Source organism: Mobula birostris, chromosome 1 (genome assembly GCF_030028105.1).
Source record: "Mobula birostris isolate sMobBir1 chromosome 1, sMobBir1.hap1, whole genome shotgun sequence".
In the NCBI taxonomy this organism is placed as follows: Eukaryota; Metazoa; Chordata; class Chondrichthyes; order Myliobatiformes; family Myliobatidae; genus Mobula; species Mobula birostris.
This window is the reverse complement of record NC_092370.1, coordinates 5,823,722-5,846,940: the sequence shown is the minus strand read 5'-3', so window position 1 is coordinate 5,846,940 and position 23,219 is coordinate 5,823,722. Positions and strand designations below refer to the sequence as shown.

The following is a 23,219-nucleotide window of genomic DNA, read 5'->3' as shown; positions in this document are numbered from 1 at the left end:
GGAAGGGGGAAAATGGGGGGAAAAGAAGGTGAGGGGAGGGGAAGGAGGACATGCTAGAAGGTGGTTGGTGAAACAAGAGATGTGTTAATAAACACTAGAGATTCCTCAGATGCAAGTCCTGAGCGGCACACACAAAATGCTAGAGGAACTCAGTAGATCCAATAAAGAGTTGATGTTTTGAAACGAGATCCTTCTTCAGAACCTGAAAGAAGCCAGAATTAGAAGGTCGTACTCTATTATTTTGTTGTGGTCGTTTTAAAAAGCACCTGGCCATCATTTTGATGTTTGAAATGGGGTTTACAGTCAGGATAGTTGAGAGAATGGCTTCTACAAGAGCTGGAATTTCAGGTGCCACCAATAGTCTCTCCAGGCCCAGAGTCACTCTCTGGGCATAAGGAAACTGCATGTGCAGAATTGAGACAGAAGGTAGGTATTATGTTCAAGATGGGACATGCGAGTGTTGAGGATGATGGGGAGGGAGGAGTGGTTTTGGATCCAGGCTATCTGTACAGATAGGAGCCATATGTACTGCCCTGCTTAGTGAAATCACCAACCAGCTTTTTCGATTTGCTGGCCTTGAGGGAAAGCTTGTTGTCATGACATGGTGTCACTAAACTCTCCTGTACTCTGACTCATTGCTATTGCAGATATGGCCCAGTACAGCGGTGTCATCTACAAACTTATAGGTGGAGATAGAGCCTCCCAGTCGAGAGTATTGAAGGAGCAGAGTAGGGAGACGGGGACGCAGCTTTTCATCGAGGATAATCGTGCCAGAAGTGTTGCTGCACATCCCTACTGATTGCAGTCTGTTGGTCAGGAAATCAAGCAGGGGTTCCCAACCTTTTTTATGCCATGGACCAATACCATTTAGCAAGGGGTCAATGGATCCCAGGTTGGGAATTCCTAAGATCAAGGATCCAGTTGCAGAGGGAGGTGTTGATTCGCAGGATCTGGTGTTTGGGTGATGAGTTTGCTTGCGATAATAGTGTGGTGTTCTGAGATGGGGGAGGGGTGCGTGGTGGACAGCCCACCCCAGAATTCCTAATGACCAGTGCTATTTATTGCTCTTGGGTTAAAATGCTTTTGTGGGATTTTGGTGGGATGTTCAAGTTCATTTATTGTTACATTTTAGATTGGGTTATACAGTTATTTACGTGTATGTTTGTGGCTCACCCTGACGGTAACCAGGGTGTGTGACAATCACCTCCCCCATCTGTATGTGATTGAGGGGGTTCTCTCCCCGGGTCATAACGCCCGGACTGTTTTTGTGCTTGTCGCAATGAAAACAGTTGTTGAGTTACCAGCTTCCTCGTTTCTCATCATGGGCCGAATGCTCACCACAATAGTGTTGAAGGCAGGACTGTAGTTGATAAACAATAATCTAACATACTGCCCAGGTATCCCAGAAATGAGTGTAGGGCCAGGGAGATGGTATTTGCGTCAGCTGTAGGCAAATTAGAGTAGGTCAAGGTTTTCTGGAAGGCTGAGGGTTAATATGTGCCATAACCAGCCTCTTAAAGCTTTCCCTCAATGTCAACAAATCAAAACAGCTGGTTAGTGACCAATACAGTTTGGCACCGGTGGCATCACAGGAGGTGCCAGTCAGCATCGAGCTCAATGTACGACTGCCTTAGGGACTCCAGCTCTGCAATTTTCCTTCAGAGGATTTACTCCCAAAGCCTTCCCCATGAGTGGGTATAGCTGCAAAGCAGAGGAGGTTGGAGATCAGAGTTTTCCTTCTCCTAGACCAGCTGCCAGCCCATGGCTGACAAGCCCCATCTGCCCGAAGCGACTGGTTCTAAGGTGCCAATGTAGCAATGGTAAACTTCTCCTTTATTGTGTAGGTCGATGGGATGAGGCAGTTTAAATGGTTCAGCAAGGACTAGATGGGCTGAAGGGCCTGTTTCTGTGCTGCACTTTTCTATGACACTATGACTCTATAAAATGATACATACCTGGTCTGGAGTTCTGCCACACAACACCTTTGTACTCAGTTTCTGTAAACATAGGCACATTGTCGTTGATATCTTGAATGACAATTGTCACTGTGACAGGTCCTTCAACTACCTTTTTTTCTTCATTGAGGCCTTCTATCTAAATACAAAGAAACCAAATTAGTAATGATTAACCCAGTTTAATACATCTGTTGACCCAATGAATGATCGAAGTGAAGGTGGGGCAAGTCAAACTCCAACATTCCAACGTGCCTGCACTATTTGCCTTGGAGAAATGTCCACTTCAGCTCTAAGCTAAACCAATAAAGTGCAGCAGCATCTCCACTTCCTGAGAAGATTAAGATGAGAGAGGATTCCACCCCTCCCAACCCCAACCCCGCTTCTATTCTAACTAATTTTTACAGGAGCATCATTGGGAGTGTCCTGACCAGCTGCATCACCGTCTGATATGGGAACTGCAAGACATAGAGTCATATAAAACTACAGCACAGAAACAGGCCCTTTGGCCCATCTAGTCCATGCTGATCCATCTAAGCTGCCTAGTACCACCCGGATCATAGCAACTCCATGCCCCTATCATCCACGTACCTATCCAAACTTCTCTCAAGCATCGAAACCGAGCTCGCACGCACCACTTCCCCTGGCAGCTGGTTCCACACTCTCACGATCTTCTGAGCGAATAAGTTTCCCCTCGTGTTCCCCTTAAACATTTCACCTTTTACCCTTAACCCATGACCTCTGGTTGTGATCCCATCCAACTCAATGGGAAAAAATACTACTTGTATTTAGCCTATTTATATCCCTCATAATTTTGTATCTCTCTGTTATATCTCCCCTCAATCTTTTATGTTGCAAGGAATAAAATCCTAACCTATTCAATCTTTCCTTATAACTCAGGTCTTCCAAACCCAGCAACATCCTTGTAAATTTTCTCTGTAAAAGCTGACCTCAAGCCCCTACGAGGAATTGCAGGGACTACTGTGACCATCACCAGGGTCTCTCTTCTATACACCTAGGATATTAATCAGGAACGCTGCAGATGCAGGCCTTCAGCACGACAATGATCCCTCCCATCCATCCAACCCCAACCGTCAGGCAGGAGGTACCGTAGCATTAGGACAAGAACTGTTAGGATAGGAAACAACTTCTTCCCCCAGGCTGTGAGACTACTGAACTCCCTGTCACCTCTCAGGTCTCATGACGTACGAAGCATCAGTACTGTTTACTTTTGAACATGTGTTGTAAATGCACCTTATTATTTGTTAATTTACTAGAGGTAATATTGCCTTATGTCTTGTGTGTGTGTTTGATGTGTTCTGCGTTGTGCACCTTGGTCCAGAGGAACATTGTTTCGTTTATGTACAGGTAAATGACGTTTGGTGCTCCCGATGTGGCCTCCTATATATTGGCGAGACCCAATGCAGACTGGGAGATCGTTTTACTGAACACCTACGCTCTGTCTGCCAGAGAAAGCAGGATCTCCCAGTGGCCACACGTTTTAATTCCACATCCCATTCTGATATGTCTATCCACAGCCTCCTCTACTGTAAAGATGAAGCCACACTCAGGTTGGAGGAACAACACCTTATATTCCGCCTGGGTAGCCTCCAACCTGATGGCATGAACATTGACTTCTCTAACTTCCGCTAATGCCCCACCTCCCCCTCGTACCCCATCTGTTATTTATTTATATACACACATTCTTTCTCTCTCTCTCCTTTTTCCTCCCTCTGTCCCTCTGACTATACCCCTTGCCCATCCTCTGGGTTTTCTCCCCCTCCCGCTTTTCCTTCTCCCTGGGCCTCCTGTCCCATGATCCTCTCATATCCCTTTTGCCAATCAACTGTCCAGCTCTTGGCTCCATCCCTCCCCCTCCTGTCTTCTCCTATTATTTTGGATCTCCCCCTTCCCCTCTCAAATCTCTTACTAGCTCTTCTTTCAGTTAGTCCTGACGAAGGGTCTCGGCCCGAAACGTCGACTGTACCTCTTCCTAGAGATGCTGCCTGGCCTGCTGCATTCACCAGCAACTTTGATGTGTGTTGCTTGAATTTCCAGCATCTGCAGAATTCCTCGTGTTTGCAAGGTAAATGACGATATGTGCTGCCTGGCCTGCTGAGTTCCTAGAGCATTTTGTTTGTGTTATTTGGATTTCCAGCATCTGCAGATTTTCTCTTGTTCATGATGGGGATAGTCAACACGGCTTTTTGTGGTAGGTCATGTCTGGCCAATCTTTGGAAGCTTGTCAAAGAATTTACCAGGAAAGTACATGAAGGCAAGGCAGTGGATGTTGTCTCTGAACTTTAGCAAGGCCTTTGACAGTGACCCACATGGGAGGCTGGTCAAGAAGGTTCAGTCACTCGACATTCAAGATGAGGTAGTAAATTGGATTAGATATTGGCTTTGTGAGAGAAGCTAGAGAGTGGTTGTAGATGGCTGCTTCTCTGACTGGAGGCCTGTGACTAGTGGTTTGCACAAGGATCGGTGTTGGGTCTGTTGTTGTTTGTCAGCTACAGTAGATGAATGGCCTGGATGATAATGAGGTAAATTAAATTGGAAAATTTGCGGATGACATCCAGATTGTGGGTGTTGTGGACAGTAGGTAGACTATCAGCAGGATCTGGATGGGTGGGAAAATGGCAGATGGAATTTAATGCAGACAAGAGTGAGGTGTTGCACTTTGAGAGGACAAACCAGGATAAGACTTGCGCGATTAGCGGTATGGTACTGAAAAGTACAGTAGACCAGAGGGATCTGGGAAGACAGATCCATTATGCCTTGAAAGTGGCATTACAGGTAGATAGAGTTGTTGGTGTATTGGGCTTCAGAAATAAAATGAATGATGGGAAGTGATTCAAGTTGCCTGGAGATATAAATAATAGCAGAATGGCAAATTCAGTGAGTGTGTATGTTACATTCTCAGAGGAATGTAACGAATAAAGTGGATGTGGACAGGATGTTTCCCACACTGATGAGTCTAGGACCAGAGGGCACAGCCTCAGAATGCAAAGATGTCCTTTTATAACAGTGATGAGAAGGAATATCTTTTGCCCGTGGGTGGTGAACTTGTGGAATTCATTGGTCTGAACAGCCGCGAAGGCCAAATCATTGGATATATTTAAAGGAGAGATTGATAGGGTCTTGATCAGTCAGGGTATGAGATTAGGTTGAGTGAATTTGGCCTTTTCTCCTTGGTGTGACAGAGGATGAGAGGTGACCTGACAGAGGTGTATAAGGTGATGAGAGGCATTGATCGTGTGGATAGTCAGAGGCTTTTTCCCAGGGCTGAAATGGCTAGCACGAGAGGGCATAGTTTTAAGGTGCTTAGAAGTAGGTACAGAGGAGATGTCAGGGGCAAGTTTTTTTTAAGACAGAGAGTGGTGAGTGTGTGGAATGGGCTGCCGACGATGATGGTGGAGGCAGATATGATAGGGTCTTTTAAGAGACTCCTGAATAGGTACATGGAGCTTGGAAAAATAGAGGGCTATGGGTAACCCGAGGTAATTTCTAAAATAAGTACATGTTCGGCACGGCATTATGGGCCAAAGGGCCTGTATTGTGCTGTAGGTTTTCTATGTTTCTATGTGTCAACAGTTATGAGGAGAAGGCAAGAGAATGGGGTTGGAAGGGATAATAAGTCAGCCATGATGGAATGGCGGAGCAGACTCACTGGGCCGAATGGCCCAATTCTAAATTCTGCTCCTACCTCTTATGTCTTTCCATTTTACCTGTAAGGTGTATTCAGCTTGTTCTTCACGATCCACCGATTTATTGAAATACAACCACCCATCCTCTTCCATAAGTATTCTGTTATGGGTCTCACCAGCCATCCTAAATGACTTTACAGCACTGTTGGTTGGTTGAAACTACAACAAAAGGAAACGGTTTATATGACACAATGTACAGACTTGTTACTTTGGCATCTGAAGTACTAATGACCAATATAGTCAAATCAAAGATGACATTCTTACATTCAAAACAAACCTGCACTCAGTGTCCACTTTATTCATTACCTCTTGTATCTTATAAAGTGGCCACTAGGTGTATATTCTTGGTGTTCTTCTGTAACCCATCCATTTCAAGGTTCGATGTGTTGTACATTCAGATATGCTCTTCTCTACACTTCTATTGTAACAGAGGTATTTGAGTTACCAGCAACACACATCAAAGTTGCTGGTGAACGCAGCAGGCCAGGCAGCATCTCTAGGAAGAGGTACAGTCGACATTTCGGGCTGAGACCCTTCGTCAGGACTAACTAAAAGAAGGCAAATCTCTTACTAGCTCATCATTCAGTTAGTCCTGACGAAGGGTCTCGGCCCGAAACGTCGACTGTACCTCTTCCTAGAGATGCTGCCTGGCCTGCTGCGTTCACCAGCAACTTTGATGTGTGTTGCTTGAATTTCCAGCATCTGCAGAATTCCTCGTGTTTGCGTATTTGAGTTACCGTTGTCTTCTTGTCAGTTTGAACCAATCTGGCCACTGACCTCTCTCATATCAAGCCATTTTCACCCACAGAACTGCAGCTGACTGGGTGTTTTTTTTGTATTTTGGCACCATTCTCTGTAAACTCTGAAAACTGTTGTGTGTGAAAATCCCAGATCAGCAGTTTCTGAGATACTCAAACCACCCCGTCTCACACCAGCAATCATTCCATGGTCAAAGTCACTTAGATCACATTTCTTCCCCCTTTCTGATGTTTGGTCTGAACAACAACTAAACCGCTGGACTGTGTCTGCATGTTCTTTTATGCATTGAGTTGCTGTCACGTGATTGGCTGATTAGATATTTGCATTAACAAGCAGGTGTACAGGTGTACCTAATAAAGTGGCCTCTGAGTGTAGATGTGTAAAGCAATTTGGCCAAGCTAGAATGGGAAACCAATTTTAAAACACAATAGCACATCAATAATGAAAGCAATTTAGGAAAACATATTTTTCAAGGATGTTGCCAGGACTAGAAGGTCTGGGTAATGAGGAGGCCTTTTTTCCTTGGAATACAGGAGAATGAGGGTTGACCTTCCTAAGATGTTTAAAATTATGAGAGGCATTGATAAATTGGAGGATAAATCTTTTCCCCATGGCAGGGGAGTCCAAAACTGAGGGGCATAGATTTAATGTGAGAAAGGAATGATTTAAGAGAGACCTGGGGGGCAACTTTTACACACAGAGAGCGGTGAGTATACAGACCGAGCTGCCAGAGGAACTGGGGCAGGTACAACTGTGTCATTTAAGAAGCATTTGGACGGGTACATTGTGGGGCAGGGCTTGCTAGGATATGGGCCGAATACTGGAACTTGGGCCCCATGGTCAGCATAAACTGGTTGGGCCTGTACAGCTCTGTGACTCTATAATTCCCAAACAATATACATTTCTTTGTGGAATAAAATATTTACAGATGAGTCCATTTGTTTAAAGTAGTATTGGATTAAAGAAAAAAGATTATAATATTACCAAAATGTTGAGTAAAGCAGAGGATTGGTATAATGTTAAATTTCAGGGAAATCTGATTGGTCTTGGAGTAAGTTAAACTGTCAGCACACCACTGCATCTTCCAATAAAATGGCAGCACACTTGGTCACAGTGGCCCCTTCGGGTGCACAAATGGTTCAATTGTTTGTCTCAAACATACTTCTTGTGATATTACAATGCTGTTGGACATTGGTAACGCAAAGTAACGCAAGTCCTGCGTTCATAGTTTCATTGGTGAGACCGGCGGCGGGGAAGCAGCACGGCCTCGGTTTTTGTGTGAACTAGGCCCTAGTGCTGCGGCGTTGCCTGTTACACCACCCAGCGAGGAGGCAGCATGGGTGCTGGGTTAGGGGCTGTTCCCCGCAGGCCGGTTCTCCCATCGGGGGATGCTTTCTCGCGTTCGCTTCCTGGAAGATGAGCTGAATTGTTTCATCTGTGACTGGCCCAGCATGAGATGAAGAACTGCTGTGTGCTCGTTCTTGCAGAAACTTGGCTCCAGGACAACGTCGTAAGTACCATCATACTTCAGGTCGTGCCTCTCAGGGAGTTGTGCTAATGTTATTTGTGACTCTACTGTTTGTGCTTCCCTAACCATATGTGCTGTGTATGACTGTACGTACCGTGTTTTGCACCCTGGCCCCAGAGGAACACAATTATGTTTGGCTGTCTCTATGTGTATGTTTGAACAACAATTAAACTTGAACTTGTAAAAGATCTGTACTGTGCTGTACTGTCCATTGTTCTATCAAGGAAGAGCAGAGTTTGAGAAACCAACAAAGGATAATGAACCAACAAACAAAAGCATTGGAAGCTTTGGAAAGGGTACAGAGGAGATTTACCAGGATGCTGCCTGGTTTAGAAAGTATGCATTATGATCAGAGATTAAGGGAGCTAGGGCTTTACTCTTTGGAGAGAAGGAGGATGAGAGGAGACATGATAGAGGTGTACAAGATAATAACAGGAATAGATAGAGTGGATAGCCAGCGCCTCTTCCCCAGGGCACCACTGCTCAATACATAGAAACATAGAAAATAGGTGCAGGAGTAGGCCATTCGGCCCTTGGAGCCTGAACCGCCATTTATTATGATGATGGCTGATCATCCACCTCAGAACCCTGCACCAGCCTTCCCTCCATACCCCCTGACCCCCGTAGCCACAAGGGCCATATCTAACTCCCTTATAAGTATAGCCAATGAACTGGCCTCAACTGTTTCCTGTGGCAGAGAATTCCACAGATTCACCACTCTCAGTGTGAAGAATACAAGAGGACGTGGCTTTAAGGTAAGGGGTGGGAAGTTCAAGGGGGATATTAGAGGAAGGTTTTTACTCAGAGAGTGGTTGGTGCGTGGAATGCACTGCCTGAGTCAGTGGTGGAGGCAGAACTAGTGAAGTTTAAGAGACTACTAGACAGGTATATGGAGGAATTTAAGGTGGGGGCTTATATGGGAGGCAGGGTTTGAGGGTCGGCACAACATTGTGGGCCGAAGGGCCTGTACTGTACTGTACTATTCTATGTTCTATGTTAAAAATATTGAGTAAGATTGAGAAAATTGAAGTTCAGAATGAAATGTCAAGAACTATAAAAGGTCTTCCACAAAGTGATTGGAGGAAGGTATAGGGAGGATGTCAGAGGTAGGATTTTTACACAGAGACTGCTCAGTATGAGAACCGTGCTGCCAGGCAGATACATTAAGAACATCTAAGAAGCTTTTAGATAGGCACATGGATCATAGAAAAATGGAGGGCTTTGAGGAAGGGAAGTGTGAGATTGACCCCGGAATAGGTTAAGGGTTGGCACAATATTGTGGGCCGAAGGGGCTGTACTATGTTGCAATATTGTACATTCGATATTCTAAGTAAGCAGAGATAGTGGTAGCATAAACTACAATGAAGCAGAAAGACATAGTCAAGGTATCAAACTGTGAGAGCACCAAAACAATTGGAGATATTCTGGGCACTTGGCAACCAATGAGACTGAGGAACTCAACATCATCGATATTCATAAATAAAGAAAATAATGGACATTTTTGTTCTCACTGTGTTCTTTCCTGTAACAATTGCATTTTATTTATGTTTATTTTTTGTGAATGCTACCTATCTGATGCTATGTGCCTGCAAGTTCTTCATTGCACCTGTGCATATATGGACTTGTGCAGATGATAATGAACTTGACCATAGATATTGTGTCCTAGATGTCTACGGGATACGCAAGCCAGTGCAGTACGATATGGAGAACAAGCTGTTGCCCATGCAGCAGGCTCCCTCTCTCCATGCAGCTGTTGAACCCAAAGAAATATTTCTAAAAATTAAGTGAACAATACTCTGAACAGTCCTCTGGGCTAATGCTGTGATCCAAAAACTAGAGTAATACACATAAAGTACTGGACTGCTGAAGGGTCTCAGTCCGAAACGTTTGCTGTTTATTCCTTTCCACATAGTTGCCGCCTGACCTGCTGAGTTCCTCCAGAATTTTGTGTGTATTGCTCTGGATTTCCAGCATCTGCAGAATCTTTTGTGTTGATAATCCAGAAGCTAATTCCTCTATATGTGGTAAGCGAAGTTTGGATAGGTATACGGGTGGGAGGGATATGGAAGGTAATGGCCCCAGTGCAGTCCGATGGGAGTAGGCAGTTTAAATAGTTTGAGATGGACTAGATGGGCTGAAAGGCCTGTTTCTGTGCTGTAGTTTTCTATGACACTGTGACTCTAAAATAAGAAAATTATGTAAAAACTCAGTTGATCGAGTGGTAACACACACAAAATGCTGGATGTACTCTAAGTCACCTATGCAGAAGAATACACAGTTGACATTCAGGGTAAAACCCTTCATCTGCAGTAATTATCAGCTGTGTAAAAAAGGAAGCGTTAGTATTTCACATCAGTGACCTTTTAATCAGATCATTTACCTAGAATATTATTTCTGAAGTCCTAAGCAAAAAAATTCTGTCTAACCTACTGGACATATTTTGCACTTTCTATTTTCAAAGTCGAAGTTTTTTTACGTTCAACTTTGAACTTTTAATTTGTGGGGGTGGGGGAAGGTAATGAAGTGGTAACAGATATGTTACAAGCCCACACAGGCCAAATATTTCCATCTCGTATGTTCTGGGATTCAGTGAGGTTCATAAACAGCATATTTTGCTTTTTCTTAATTCCTCAATGTCTCAGCAGCAGTTATTTTCAACCTAGAACGTGGAACATTACCGCAGTATGGCCCACATTGTTGTGACAACCTTTTAATCTACTCTAAAATCAATCTAGCTCTTCCCTCCTACGTAACCCTCCATTTTTCTATCATCCAAGTGCCTATCTAAACGTTTTTTAAAAGTCCCTAACGTAGCTGCCTCTACCTCCACCCCTGGCATGGCATTACGCAGACCCATCATTCTCCGTGTAAAGAATTTACCTCTGACATCCTCCCTATCATTTCCTCTAATCGCCTTAAAATTATGCCCCTTGTATTAACTGCTTGCACCCTGAAAATAAGACCCTGGCTATCCACTCGAGCTATGCCTTGTATCATCTTGTGGACCTCTGTCAAGTCACTTCCCATTTTCCTTTGCTCCAGAGAGCAAAGCCCTAACTTGCTCAACCTTTCGGTATTATTTATTTATTATTATTTTAATTTATATTTCTTCTCAGCTCAAGTTGGTAAAGCCTGAGGTATGGGCACATCCAAGCAAGCTCACTTCTCAATTGTTAGGAACTTTTGGACTATTCTAGTGGTGTTTAGTATTGTGGCTTTCTGAAGAGTTACATAACTATAGCTGTGTAGGTCTGATTGTTTAATGCTATTGTGTTTGAGATGACATCAGTTGTAGTTATCACTATCGGGACAATGTATACCCTGTTCATGTTCCATAGTCTTTCAATTTCCTCTTTTAATTCAGCATATTTCTGGTGTTTTTCACCTTGATTTCTGTATGTTATGTGTGTTTGGAATGGCTGTGTCTATTAAGTTATTCTTGCTTGTTTATCCTGTAATATTATATCGGGATGGTTATTATGAATTGTCCTATCTATAATAATGGATCCGTTGTAATATAATTTGAGCAACTCCAACTCTATAACTAGATCCGGTTTGTATTTATAGTCAGGTATGATTTCTCTTATAATGATTTAATTTCATTTGTAACCAACAGAGCCAAATCACACCCTCTGCCTTCCTGCCTGTCCTTTGAATACAATGTGTATCTTTGGACATTAATCTCCCAGCCACAATCTTCTTTCAGCCATGATTCAGTAATGCCTAAAACATCATGCTGCCAATCTGTAAACATGCTACAAAGTTCATCGATCTTATTCCGTATACTGTGCACATTCAATTATAACACCTTCAGTCCTGTATTCACCTTTTTCAATTTTGTCCGCCTTTTACATTGCAACTCATCCTGTTGACAGCAATTTTCCCCTTTCATCAGTCTCTCCTTGCTAGGAAACCAACTACCTCATCTTCAGCACTATCATTCTGGTTACTATCCCCCTGCCAAATTCATTTAATCCCATTTGATCAACTCGAGCCAACCTGCCCGGAGAGATACTGAACCCCCTCGGGTTCAGGTGTGCAGGTCGTACCTGAAGTGATCCCGATGATCCATAAATGTGAACCCTGCCCCCTGCACCAGTTCCTCAGACATGCTTTCATCTGACAAATCATCCTATTCCTACCCTCACTGGCACGTGACACAGGCAGCAATCCAGAGGTTACTACCCTGGAGGTCCTGTTTCTCAGCTTTCTACCTAGCTTCCTGAAAACTCTCGTCGGGACCTCCTCATCTTGTCTACCTATGTCATTGGTGACAATATGCACCAAGACTTCTAGCTGCTCACCCTCCCCCTTGATAATGCCGTTGTCACCATCTGAGTCATCCCTGATAGTCATAGTCATACTTTATTGATCCCGGGGGAAATCGGTTTTCGTTACAGTGGCACCATAAATAATTAAATAGTAATATGTAAATTATGCCAGGAAATAAGTCCAGGACCAGCCTATTGGCTCAGGGTGTCTGACCCTCCAAGGGAGGAGTTGTAAAGTTTGATGGCCACAGGCAGGAATGACTTCCTATGATGCTCTGTGTTGCATCTCGGTGGAATGAGCCTCTGGCTGAATGTACTCCTGTGCCCACCCAGTACATTATGTAGCGGATGGGAGACATTGTCCAAGATGGCATGCAACTTAGACAGCATTCTCTTTTCAGACACCACCATCAGAGAGTCCAGTTCCATCCCCACAACATCACTGGCCTTACGAATGAGTTTCTTGATTCTGTTGATGTCTGCTACCCTCAGCCTGTTGCCCCAGCTCACAACAGCAAACATGATCGCACTGGCCACCACAGACTCGTAGAACATCCTCAGCATCGTCCGACAGATGTTAAAGGACCTCAGTCTCCTCAGGAAATAGAGACGGAAATATTGTGGCTTTCTGAAGATTTACAATTATTATTATTATGTTATTATTATTATTAGTAGTAGTATTATTATTTGTCTCCTTTGCACATTAGTGGTCAGTCTTTTTGTTCAGTTTTTCTTTGAGATTATTGTATTTCTTTGTTGTATTGTGAATGCCCTCAAGAAGATGAATCTCAGGGTTATATATGGTAACATACAGTATACGTACTTGGGTATTAAACTTACTTTGAGCTTTAAACATGTTCTTTAGACCAGGCAGCATCCTGGTAAACCTCCTCTGGACCCTCTCTAAAGCTTCCTTCCTACAATGAGGCAACCAGATATGAACACAATTTTCCAAGTGTGGTCTAACCGGTGTTTTATAGAGCTGCAACATTACCTCACAGATCTTGCTTTTTCATGCAATATCTACAGATCAGTTACTTAACTTATTAAGTCCACGAGTTGTACAATTGTTTGAAAGACACCTTAAAGTATCCTCGGCCTCAAGAAATACTCACCAACCCTCGTACTTGCTCAAATAATAATGGTAGTGCTGGTCAGGTAGATAGTAGGGCAGAGAGCATAAGGAGAAAAAGGTTGGAAAAAAAAACCCAGAAGTTGAGCTACATATCACCTCCACAACAGCTTATTTGCACACACTGGTACACCTTTCCAGCTTCTTCAGCCTCTTGGCAATTCCACCCATCACTTCACAGCTTCTGGCATTATTTCCACTCAAAATGCCAATCAGCATTAGGCTATTCAACCCATCACGTCTGCACTGCCATTTCATCATGGCTGATTTATTATCCCTCTCCACCCCGTTCTCCCGCCTTCACCCTGTAACCTTTGACACCCTGACTAATCAGGAAACTATCAACCTCTGCTTTAAATATACCCAATGACTTGGCCTCCACAGCCATCTATGGCAATAAATTCCACTGTTTCACAATTCTCTGGCTAAAAATATTTCTCCTCAGCTCTGTTCTAATGGGCATCCCCCTTTTCTGAGGACGTGTCCTCTAGTCCTAGACTCCCCCACCATGGGAAACATCCTCTCTACATCAACTCTGTCCAGGCCTTTCACCATTCCTTCACTCTTCCTTCAGTTAGTTCTGACGAAGGGTCTCGGCCTGAAACGTCGACTGTACCTCTTCCTAGAGATGCTGCCTGGCCTGCTGCGTTCACCAGCAACTTTGATGTGTGTCACTTTCACCATTCGATAGGTTTCAATGAGATCTCCCCTCGTTCTTCTAATCTCTAACCGGTATTATCATAGCTTTCAAAGTTTAAAGTTCTAATTTCAATGTAAATTTATTATCAAAATATGTACTGTATGTTTTATCATGTCATACCTTGAGATTCAATTCTTTCAGATATTCAGAGGAAAATAAAGAAATATGACACAATCCACAGAAAACCATACATAGACAAAGAATGATAAATAACCAAAGTGGAAAAGGCAAACTGTACAAATAATAAAATATAATAATAATAAATCAATAATAACGAGAACATGAGTTGTAAATAGACCCTCACCTGGATACACTTATCACTCAAATACACCTACCACCTGAGCCTACCTATCACCTGAATATACTGTACCTATCACCCAAAATCACCTCTCGCCCAAATACACCTGTCGCCAGAACACACCTTTCAACTGAATACACCTGTTACCTGAATACACCTGTCATCTGCCTTCTCTTGCTCCGCCCCTACTCTCTGCATTTTAATTTTTATCTTTTGTTTTATTTAGAAATAGAACACAGAACAGGCCCTTCCAGCCCCTTGAGCCACGCTGCCCGGCAACCCACCCATCAGAGGACAATTTACAATGACCAGTTCACCTACTAACTGGTGGGTCTTTGGTTTGTGGGAGGAGACCGGAGCACCTGGAGGAAACCCACACGGTCACGGGGAGGGCATGCGAGCTCCTTACGGAGGACGCTGGAATGCCGATGCCCCAAGCTGGAAAAGTGTCGCGCTCACTGCCACACTTCCATGGCACCTGGCTGCCGATTTCCCCTCCATTTTTCAGGCCGAATGAAGGGCCTCAAGACGGAACATTAACAGTCCTTTTCCATCCATAACTGCTGCTCAACCCATCGAATTCATCCAGCTTATTGTGTATTGCAATTTATTTGTGACCTTTCAATATAATTCCTAATCCTTTTATTTGTCACTGTATAGAATTGTTTTTGTATAATTTAACCATATCAGTGGAAATGATCAGAATGTTACCTGATATATCATATACGGAATGCTGCTTCCCTCAGTAACAGAAATACTCATCGGCTTCAGAGGTCCTTTGGGAAGTTGTCCATTGATTTTCGTGGTTAATACCTGCAGCAAATATAAAATAAAATAATGATATACGTGCTAGGTCCAGGGCTTTTCTCTTTGGAGAGAAAGAGGATGACAGGTGATTTGATAGAGCTGTACGTCATAATAAAAAGCATAGATCGAGTGGACAGCCTTTTTCCCAGGGACCCTTCTTCAGGACTTGACCTGAAAGATCAACTGTTTTTTCATTTCCATAGATGCTGCCTGACCTGCTGAGTTCCTTCAGCGTTTTGTGTGTGTTGCTCTGGATTTCCAGCATCTGAAGACCTCCCCATATTTATGATTTGATTATGGTGTGCCTTTGTAGATCCAAATGCCATGATGAAGAGATAAAGGTTATGTTAGGACATACATGGTAAATGGTAGGGCTGTGAAGAATGCAGTAGAAAAGAGGGATCTAGGAATAATGGTGCATAGTTCCCTGAAGGTGGAATCTCATGTGGATAGGGTGGTGAAGAAAGCTTTTGGTATGCTGGCCTTTATAAATCAGAGCATTGAGTATAGGAGTTGGGATGTAATGTTGAAATTGTACAAGGCATTGGTGAGGCCATATTTGGAGTATTGTGTACAGTTCTGGTCACTGAATTATAGGAAAGATGTCAACAAAATTGAGAAAGTACAGAGAAGATTTACTAGAATGTACCTAGGTTTCATCTCCTAAGTTACAGAGAAAGGTTGAACAAGTTGGGTCTTTATTCTTTGGAGCGTAGAAGGTTGAGGGGAGACTTGATAGAGGTATTTAAAATTACGAGGGGGATAGATAGAGTTGACATGGATAGGTTTTTTCCATTGAGAGTGGGGGAGATTCAAACAAGAGGACAGGAGTTGAGAGTTAAAGGGCAAAAGTTTAGGGGTAACATGAGGGGGAACTTCTTTACTCAGAGAGTGGTAACTGTGTGAAACGAGCTTCCAGCAGAAGTGGTTGAGGCAGGTTTGATGTTGTCGTTTAAAGTTAAATTGGACAGCTATGTGGACAGGAAAGGAATGGAGGGTTATGGGCTGAGTGCAGGTCGGTGGTAAGAGTTCGGCATGGACTAGAAGGGCCGAGATGGCCTGTCTCTGCGCTGTAATTGTTATATGGTTATATGGTTTTATAAACTCAAGCTTAGTGAGTTATTGGGAGCAGGGACATAGAATTTGGTAGTTTTAGAATCTTGCCTGTAAGTGTTTTATACTTATAATTTATATCCAGTGCTCCTGACCGATTAGACCGATTAGATTCAGCGGACATTATGACAGCTCTACACTTCAACATACCAGAAATAACCACTGGATGAATTCTGGAGTTGGGGTGGGGGGGGCCGGTGCAGTGGAAGAGAAAGATGGAGGGCAGACGTTCAGAGAGAGGTCCCTGTTTTAGCAATTTCTCAGTGCAGGGGATGTGATCATGTGCAGGTCTTCCCTCGGGACAGAGGTTTGAAAGTTATCAGTGAGAACAAGGAGTGCTGAATGTGGTGTTGTGCTTCTGGCAAAAGCAATATAACAACATATACAGATCAGAAAATGAACATGTCGAAAAATGTACCAAACACAGAGCAGCAGGATGATTTAGCGGTGAGCAATAACTTTAATAGTAAACTGCAAAATAACAAGCCACGAGGGGCCACAAAGTAAGAGAGACCCAATACTAAACAAAATCAGGCGACAAGGTAACTGAAGGCTAGGAGCAACTAGTTGAGGCTGACTGGCTCGATGAGTGAACAAGGATTGTGGATGAGAGATGGGTTTTAATAGGCTGCAGGTGATGAATTAAAAACAAGTGGCAGGTGTCTCATCATGTGAGTCCTGATGAAGGGTCTCGGCCCAAAATGTTGACTGTTTACTCTTTCCCACAGAAGTTATCTGGCCTGCTAAGTTCCTCCAGCATTTTGTGTGTGTTTGTTTGGATTTCTAGCATCTGCAGGATTTTCTGGTGTTTGTGACGGGTGACGCCTGTTAGTTGGGTGGAGACAAGGAGGAGCCGGCCTGTGCTGGCTTGACGGAATATCATTTGGCTCAGTTATCACAGCCAGAAGTGGAAATTATCCCGATTTCTTCAGATATTCTCCCACGCGTCTCTTAGCACAACTGTACTTTGCCTTCTCACCACGCATAACCCAAGGCATCCAGTCACCAGCAACGTGACTGTTTCAAGTCAGCAAGTTCAAAGTAACCTTACTATCAGGTACATATATGTCAGCATATACAATCCCGAGATTCGTTTTCTTGCAGGCATTCACAGTAGGTACAAAGAAACACAACAGAGTAAATGAAAAACTGCACAGAAACACAAACAATGTGCAAAAAAACAACAGAATGTGCTAGTTGTTATTAAAATTGTGTAGGACTGGTTTAGAGTGCTGTGTGCAGATTTGGTCACCTACCTACAGTAAAGCTGGAAATAAGGTTGAAGGAGTACAGAGGAAATTTACAAAGATGTTGCTGGGTCTGAAGGACCTGATTGAATAGGTTGGGTCTTTATTTTTTGGAATGTAGAAGATTGAGATGAGATTTAATAGAGGTATACAAAATTATGAGAGTATAGATAGGGTAAATGCAAAAAGGCTTATTCCATTGCGGTTGGGTAGGACTACAAATAGAGATCATAGGTTAACGGTCAAAGGTGAAATGTTCAAGGGGAATATGAGGGGGAACTTTTTCACTCAGAGAGTGCGGAATAAGGTGCCCGTAAAAATGGCGCACGCGAGCTGGATTTCAACATTTAAGAGAAGTTTGGATAGGTACGTGGACGATAGGGTACTGAGGGCTTTGGTCCTGGTGCAGGTCAATGGGAGTAGGCAGTTTAAATGTTTCGGCATGGACTAGATGGGCCAAAGGGCCTGTTTCTGTGCTGTAGTTTTCTATAACTCTATTACTAAGCACTACTAGAATAGTCCGAAAGTTCTTAACAATTGACAAATGAGTGTGCTTGGCTACCCCCTTACCTCGGGTTTTGCCAACTTGAGCTGAAAAAGCTAAAAATACAATAAAAATAATAATAATTTATTTATAGAGCACTTTCCGTACAGACGACGTAGTTCAAGTGCTTTACAATGGGATGAAGTGCAAATGTGAAAATAAAATAAAAGCTAAAAATAAACATGAAAAATACGATTAAAAAAAGGAAGGTGAAATACATAGATTTTGAGCTGGTCTTTAAAAGCGTCATTTGAGTCTGCATCCCTTATAGTATTGAACTGAATTGAATTGAATTAACTTTATTACTTACATCCTTCAAATACATGAGGAGTAAAAATCTTTTATGTTACATCTCCGTTCAAATGTGCAAAGTGCGATTGTACTAACTTATAATAAATAGTATGTACAACAGGACAGTCAATATAACATAGAAATACAGTTACATCAGCATGAATTAATCAGTCTGATGGCCTGATGGAAGAAGCTGTCCTGGAGCCTGTTGGTCCTGGCTTTTATGCTGCGGTACTGTTTCCCAGATGGTAGCAGCTGGAATAGTTGTGGTTAGAGTGAAGCTGGCCCCCAGTGATTCTTTGGGCCCTTTTTACACACCTGTCCCTGTAAATGTCCTGAATAGTGGGAAGTTCACATCTACAGATGCGCTGGGCTGTCCGCACCACTCTCTGCAGAGTCCTGCGATTGAGGGAAGTACAGTTCCCATACCAGGCAGTGATGCAGCCAGTCAGGTATTGAGTTAGATATTGAGTTGCATAGTTTAGGAGCGTTGTCCAAAAAAGCTGACCCATCAATTATCTTTTGAAGGGAATTGTTTAAATTTAAGAGACCGGCGGAAGAAGACCTGACAGCTCGAGCAGGATTATAAAACAAAAACGATTCTGTGATGTAGTCCGGTCCCAGAGCAGTAAGAGTTTTAAAAACAAGTAAGAGAACTTTAAAAGCAATTCTAAAAGATACAGGAAGCCAATGCAGAGTAGCTAGGATGGGAGTGCGTGCTCCCTCATCCGGGTTTTGGTTAAAAGTCTAACAATTATGTCCTGAATAAGTTGGAGTTTGTCAAGAGCAGTAAAAAGTGTATTGTAGCAGTCTAGTCTATTCAAGTGGTCTGTCTAGTCTACCTAGTAATCATTGCCTTATATATTGTGAAGTTTGTTGCTTTGCAGCAGTATTACAGTACAAAGGCATAACCATGAGACCATAAGACATAGGAGCAGAATTAGGCCATTTGGCCCATCGACTCTGTCCTGCCATTCAGTCAGGGCTGACCCTTTTTGCCCCACTCCCTGGCCTTCTCCCCATAACCTTTGATGCAGTGTCCAATCAAAAACCTATCAATCTCTGCCCAGATACACTCAACAACTTGGCCTGCACAGCTGCCTGCGGTAATAAATTCCACAAATTCACCACCACCTGGCTAAAGAAATTTCTCCACATCTCTGTTTTAAATGGACATCCCTCTATCCTGAGGCTATGCCCTCTTGTCCTAAACTCCCCCACCATGGGAAGCATCCTTTCCAAATCTACCCTGTCTAGACCTTTCAACATTCAAAAGATTTCAATGAGATCCCCCCCCCCCCCGTCCTTCTGAATTCCAGCAAATACAGACCCAGAGCTATCAAACATTCCTCATATGATAACCATTTCATTCCCAGAATCATCCTTGTGAAACTCCTCTGAATCCTCTCCAATACCAGCGCATCTTTTCTTAAAGGAGGAGCCCAAAACTATTCACAATAGTCAAGGTGAGGCCTCACCGGTGCCTTATAAAGCCTCAGCATCACATCCCTGCTCTTGTATTCGAGACCTCTTGAAATGAATGCTAACATTGCATTTGCCTTCCTCACCACCGACTCAACCTGCAAATTAACCTTCAGGGTGTTCTGCACAAGCACTCCCAAATCCCTTTGCATCTCAGATTTTTGGATTTTCTCCGCATTTAGAAAACAATCTGTACATTTATTTCTACTACCAGAGTGCATGACCATGCATTTTCCAACATTTTATTTCACTTGCCACTTTCTTGCCTATTCTCCAAATCTGTCTAAGTCCTTCTGCAGCCTACCTGTTTCCTCAACACTACCTGCCCCTCCACCAATCTTCGTATCATCTAGAAACTTGGCAACAAAGCCGTCTATTCCATCATCTAAGTCATTTATATACAGCATAAAAAGAAGTGGTCCCAACACCAGCCCCTGCGGAACACCACTAGTCACTGGCAGCCAGCCAGTAAAGGATTCTTTTATTCCCACTCGCTGCCTCCTGCCAACCAGCCAATGCTCTAACCATATTAGTAACTTTCCTGTAATACCATGGGCTCTTAACTTGGTAAGCAGCCATGTGTGGCACCTTGTCAAAGGCCTTCTGAAAGGCCTTCTGAAAGTCCAAATATACAACATCCACTGCATCCCCTTTATCTATCCTACTTGTAATCTCCACAAAGAATCCCAACAGGTTTGTCAGGAAAGATTTTCCCTAAACGAAATCATTTTCATGTCCAACAGTCTCTAGAGTTTACAGAGAATGGTGCAAAGAACAAAAAAAAACACATCCAGTGAGTGGCAGTTCTGTGGGTGAAAACACCTTGTTAATGAGAGAGGTCAGAGGAGAATGGCCAGGCTGGTTCAAGCTGACAGGAAGGCAAGAATAACCACACGTTACAACAGTGGTGTGCAGAAGACCAATTCTGAATGCACAACATGTCAAGCCTGGAAGTGGATGGGCCACAGCAGCAGAAGACCACACCGGGTTCCATTCCTGGACTTCATAAAGGAGCCACTGAGTGTACTTAACCCACAATGAACAGCAAACGTTGATATTGTTTAAGTTACCCACATTTATTCCACTGCTTATCTGTCTCAGGTTACCTGTTGCAGATAGACAGTTGTGCCTTTGATCTCTCTGGATTTGGCTATTCCAATGCAAGCTCAATCAGCATCCCGTTCCCACTGTAGGTACACATCAGATTACCCAAAGTACGCCAGCTTGATTTCTGTCCTAACTTGTGCCAAGTCAAGTTTGACCTTCAGCCTTGTACTTGCTGAAATGATTAATGGTTAGGAAATCGTTCTGCTTTGAAATTTTCCATTCTCGTTTTCAAATCAAAAACTCTCTTTAGTTCTGTAATCTCCTTTGGCTCCACAGTCATCTGGGATGTACGCACTCCTTCAATCCAGATCATGGGAAATTTAGTTATTTTAGTGTTTTTTATCTGCTTAAAGATTAGCTATATTTGTCACATGTACATTGAAACATATGGCGAAATGTATTGTTTGCACCCAATCAAATCAGTGAGGATTGCACCCGGCAGCCCACAAGTGTCGCCATCCTTCTGGCGCCAACATAGCGTGCCCACAGCTCACTGGGCCCAACCATGTGTCTTTGGAAGGTGGGAGGAAACTGGAGTTCCCAAAGGAATCTGACGTCCCATCAGGAAGGAGGTACAGGAGCCTGAAGACACACATACATTGTTTTAGGAACAGCGGATTCACTTCAGCCAGCAGATTTCTGAACAGACAATGAATTGGTGTGGTCTCAAATATTTCTGGCCATTACAATTATTTGCTAACATGTTTTCTCTCCCCCTCTCCCTCTCTCTCTGAACTGAAGATGCTCCCAGAGTTAAGAACAAGAAATCATTGCTCTTTTTGATCTGTATAGTTAATAAAATTAATAACAACTGTAGTATGAAGTGATACATTTTTGTGGGAAGAATGAGAAGGAGTAACAAACTTATTGGGACCATCTGAAGGGATGCTGGAACAGGGAGATCTATGAACATATATGTACTGTTGAAGGCTGTAGGGCAATTTGAGAAAATTATTGGAGAGATCCTTGGCTTGGAGAACATTGAGAGCATAAACAATTGAATTACGCTGAAAGAATTGCATATAAATCATTTATTTTATTTAGATTTATTCTACCCAAACTCAAGGGGTAGCCATGGTAATCCACATGGATCCCAGCTATGCCTGCCTTTTCATTGGCTATGCAGAACAGTCCATATTCCAAGTCTTCCCCGGTAATGATCCCCATCACTTCCTGCACTACATTGATGAATGCATTGGTGCTGCTTCATGCACCCTTGCTGAGGTCATCAATTTCATCAACTTGTATGGTGTACAGTTTTGGTCACCTACCTACAGGAAAGATGTAAATAAGATTGAAAGAATCGTCATCATTATGGGCCGTGTCATATGACGTGGGCGATCATGATCTTGACCATGATTGTTCTTGGCAAATTTTTCTACAGAAGTTCTTTGCAGTGTCTTCTGGGCAGTGTGTTTACAAGACTGGTGACCCAGCCATTATCAATAATCTTCAGAAATTGTCTGCCTGGTGTCAGCGGTCGCGTAACCAGGATGCTCATATGATCATCCACCGCCTGCTCACATGGCTTCACATGACACTGATCAGAGGCGGGGAGGTGAGGGAGGGGGCTAAGCAGGTGCTACACCTTGCCCAAGGGTGACCTGCAGGCTAGTGGAGAGAAGGAGTGTAGAATCAGTACAAAGAAAATTTACGAGGATGTTGACGGGACTTGAGGACCTGAGTCATGGGAAAGGTTGAATAGTTTAGGACATTATTCCCTGGAACGTAGGAGAATAAGGGGGAGAATTGATCGAGATATACAAGATTATGAGGGGTCCAGATGGGGTAAAGACAAGTAAGTTTTCTCCAGTGTGTTTGGGAGAGACTAGAGGCAATGGGTTAAGGGGGAAAAGTGAACTGTTTAAGGGGAACATGAGGGAGAACATCATAACTCAGAAGGTGGTGAGAGCATAGAATGAGATGCCAGTGGAAGCCCTGGATGTGGGTCGATTTCAACGTTTAAGAGAAGTTAGAATAGTACATGGATGGTGGGGGTACGGAGAGTCACGGTCTATGTCTGGGTCAATGGAAATAGGCAGAATAACATTTTGGCATGGACTGGATAGACCATAGGGTCTGTCTTTTAAATTTATTCATTTACATGATATGGGCACCGCCAGCTAAGCCGGCAGTTATTGGCCATCCCCGATGTGTTTATGTGTTTTAGTACTCTGCCACTCTGTGACATTATAAGCTACTCATAAAGTAAGAGCCAGATGGTGATGGCCCAGATGGGGTACCTGGCCAAGTACTAAAGACCTGTGCTGGCCAACTGGGT

General features: G+C 43.3%; 1 protein-coding gene across 1 annotated transcript in view; it reads right to left on the bottom strand.

Moving 5' to 3' along the window:
- cdh17 (cadherin 17, LI cadherin (liver-intestine)) overlaps positions 1–23,219 on the bottom strand; it is a 180,142-nt gene that overhangs the window by 113,203 nt on the left and 43,720 nt on the right. Inside the window, exons 3-5 of the mRNA XM_072251931.1 lie at positions 15,059–15,160; positions 5,681–5,818; positions 1,956–2,094 (exon numbers count right to left, since the gene is read on the bottom strand). Of these exons, the coding sequence (XP_072108032.1) occupies positions 1,956–2,094; positions 5,681–5,818; positions 15,059–15,160 (379 nt within the window). The remainder of the gene's footprint in view (positions 1–1,955; positions 2,095–5,680; positions 5,819–15,058; positions 15,161–23,219) is intronic.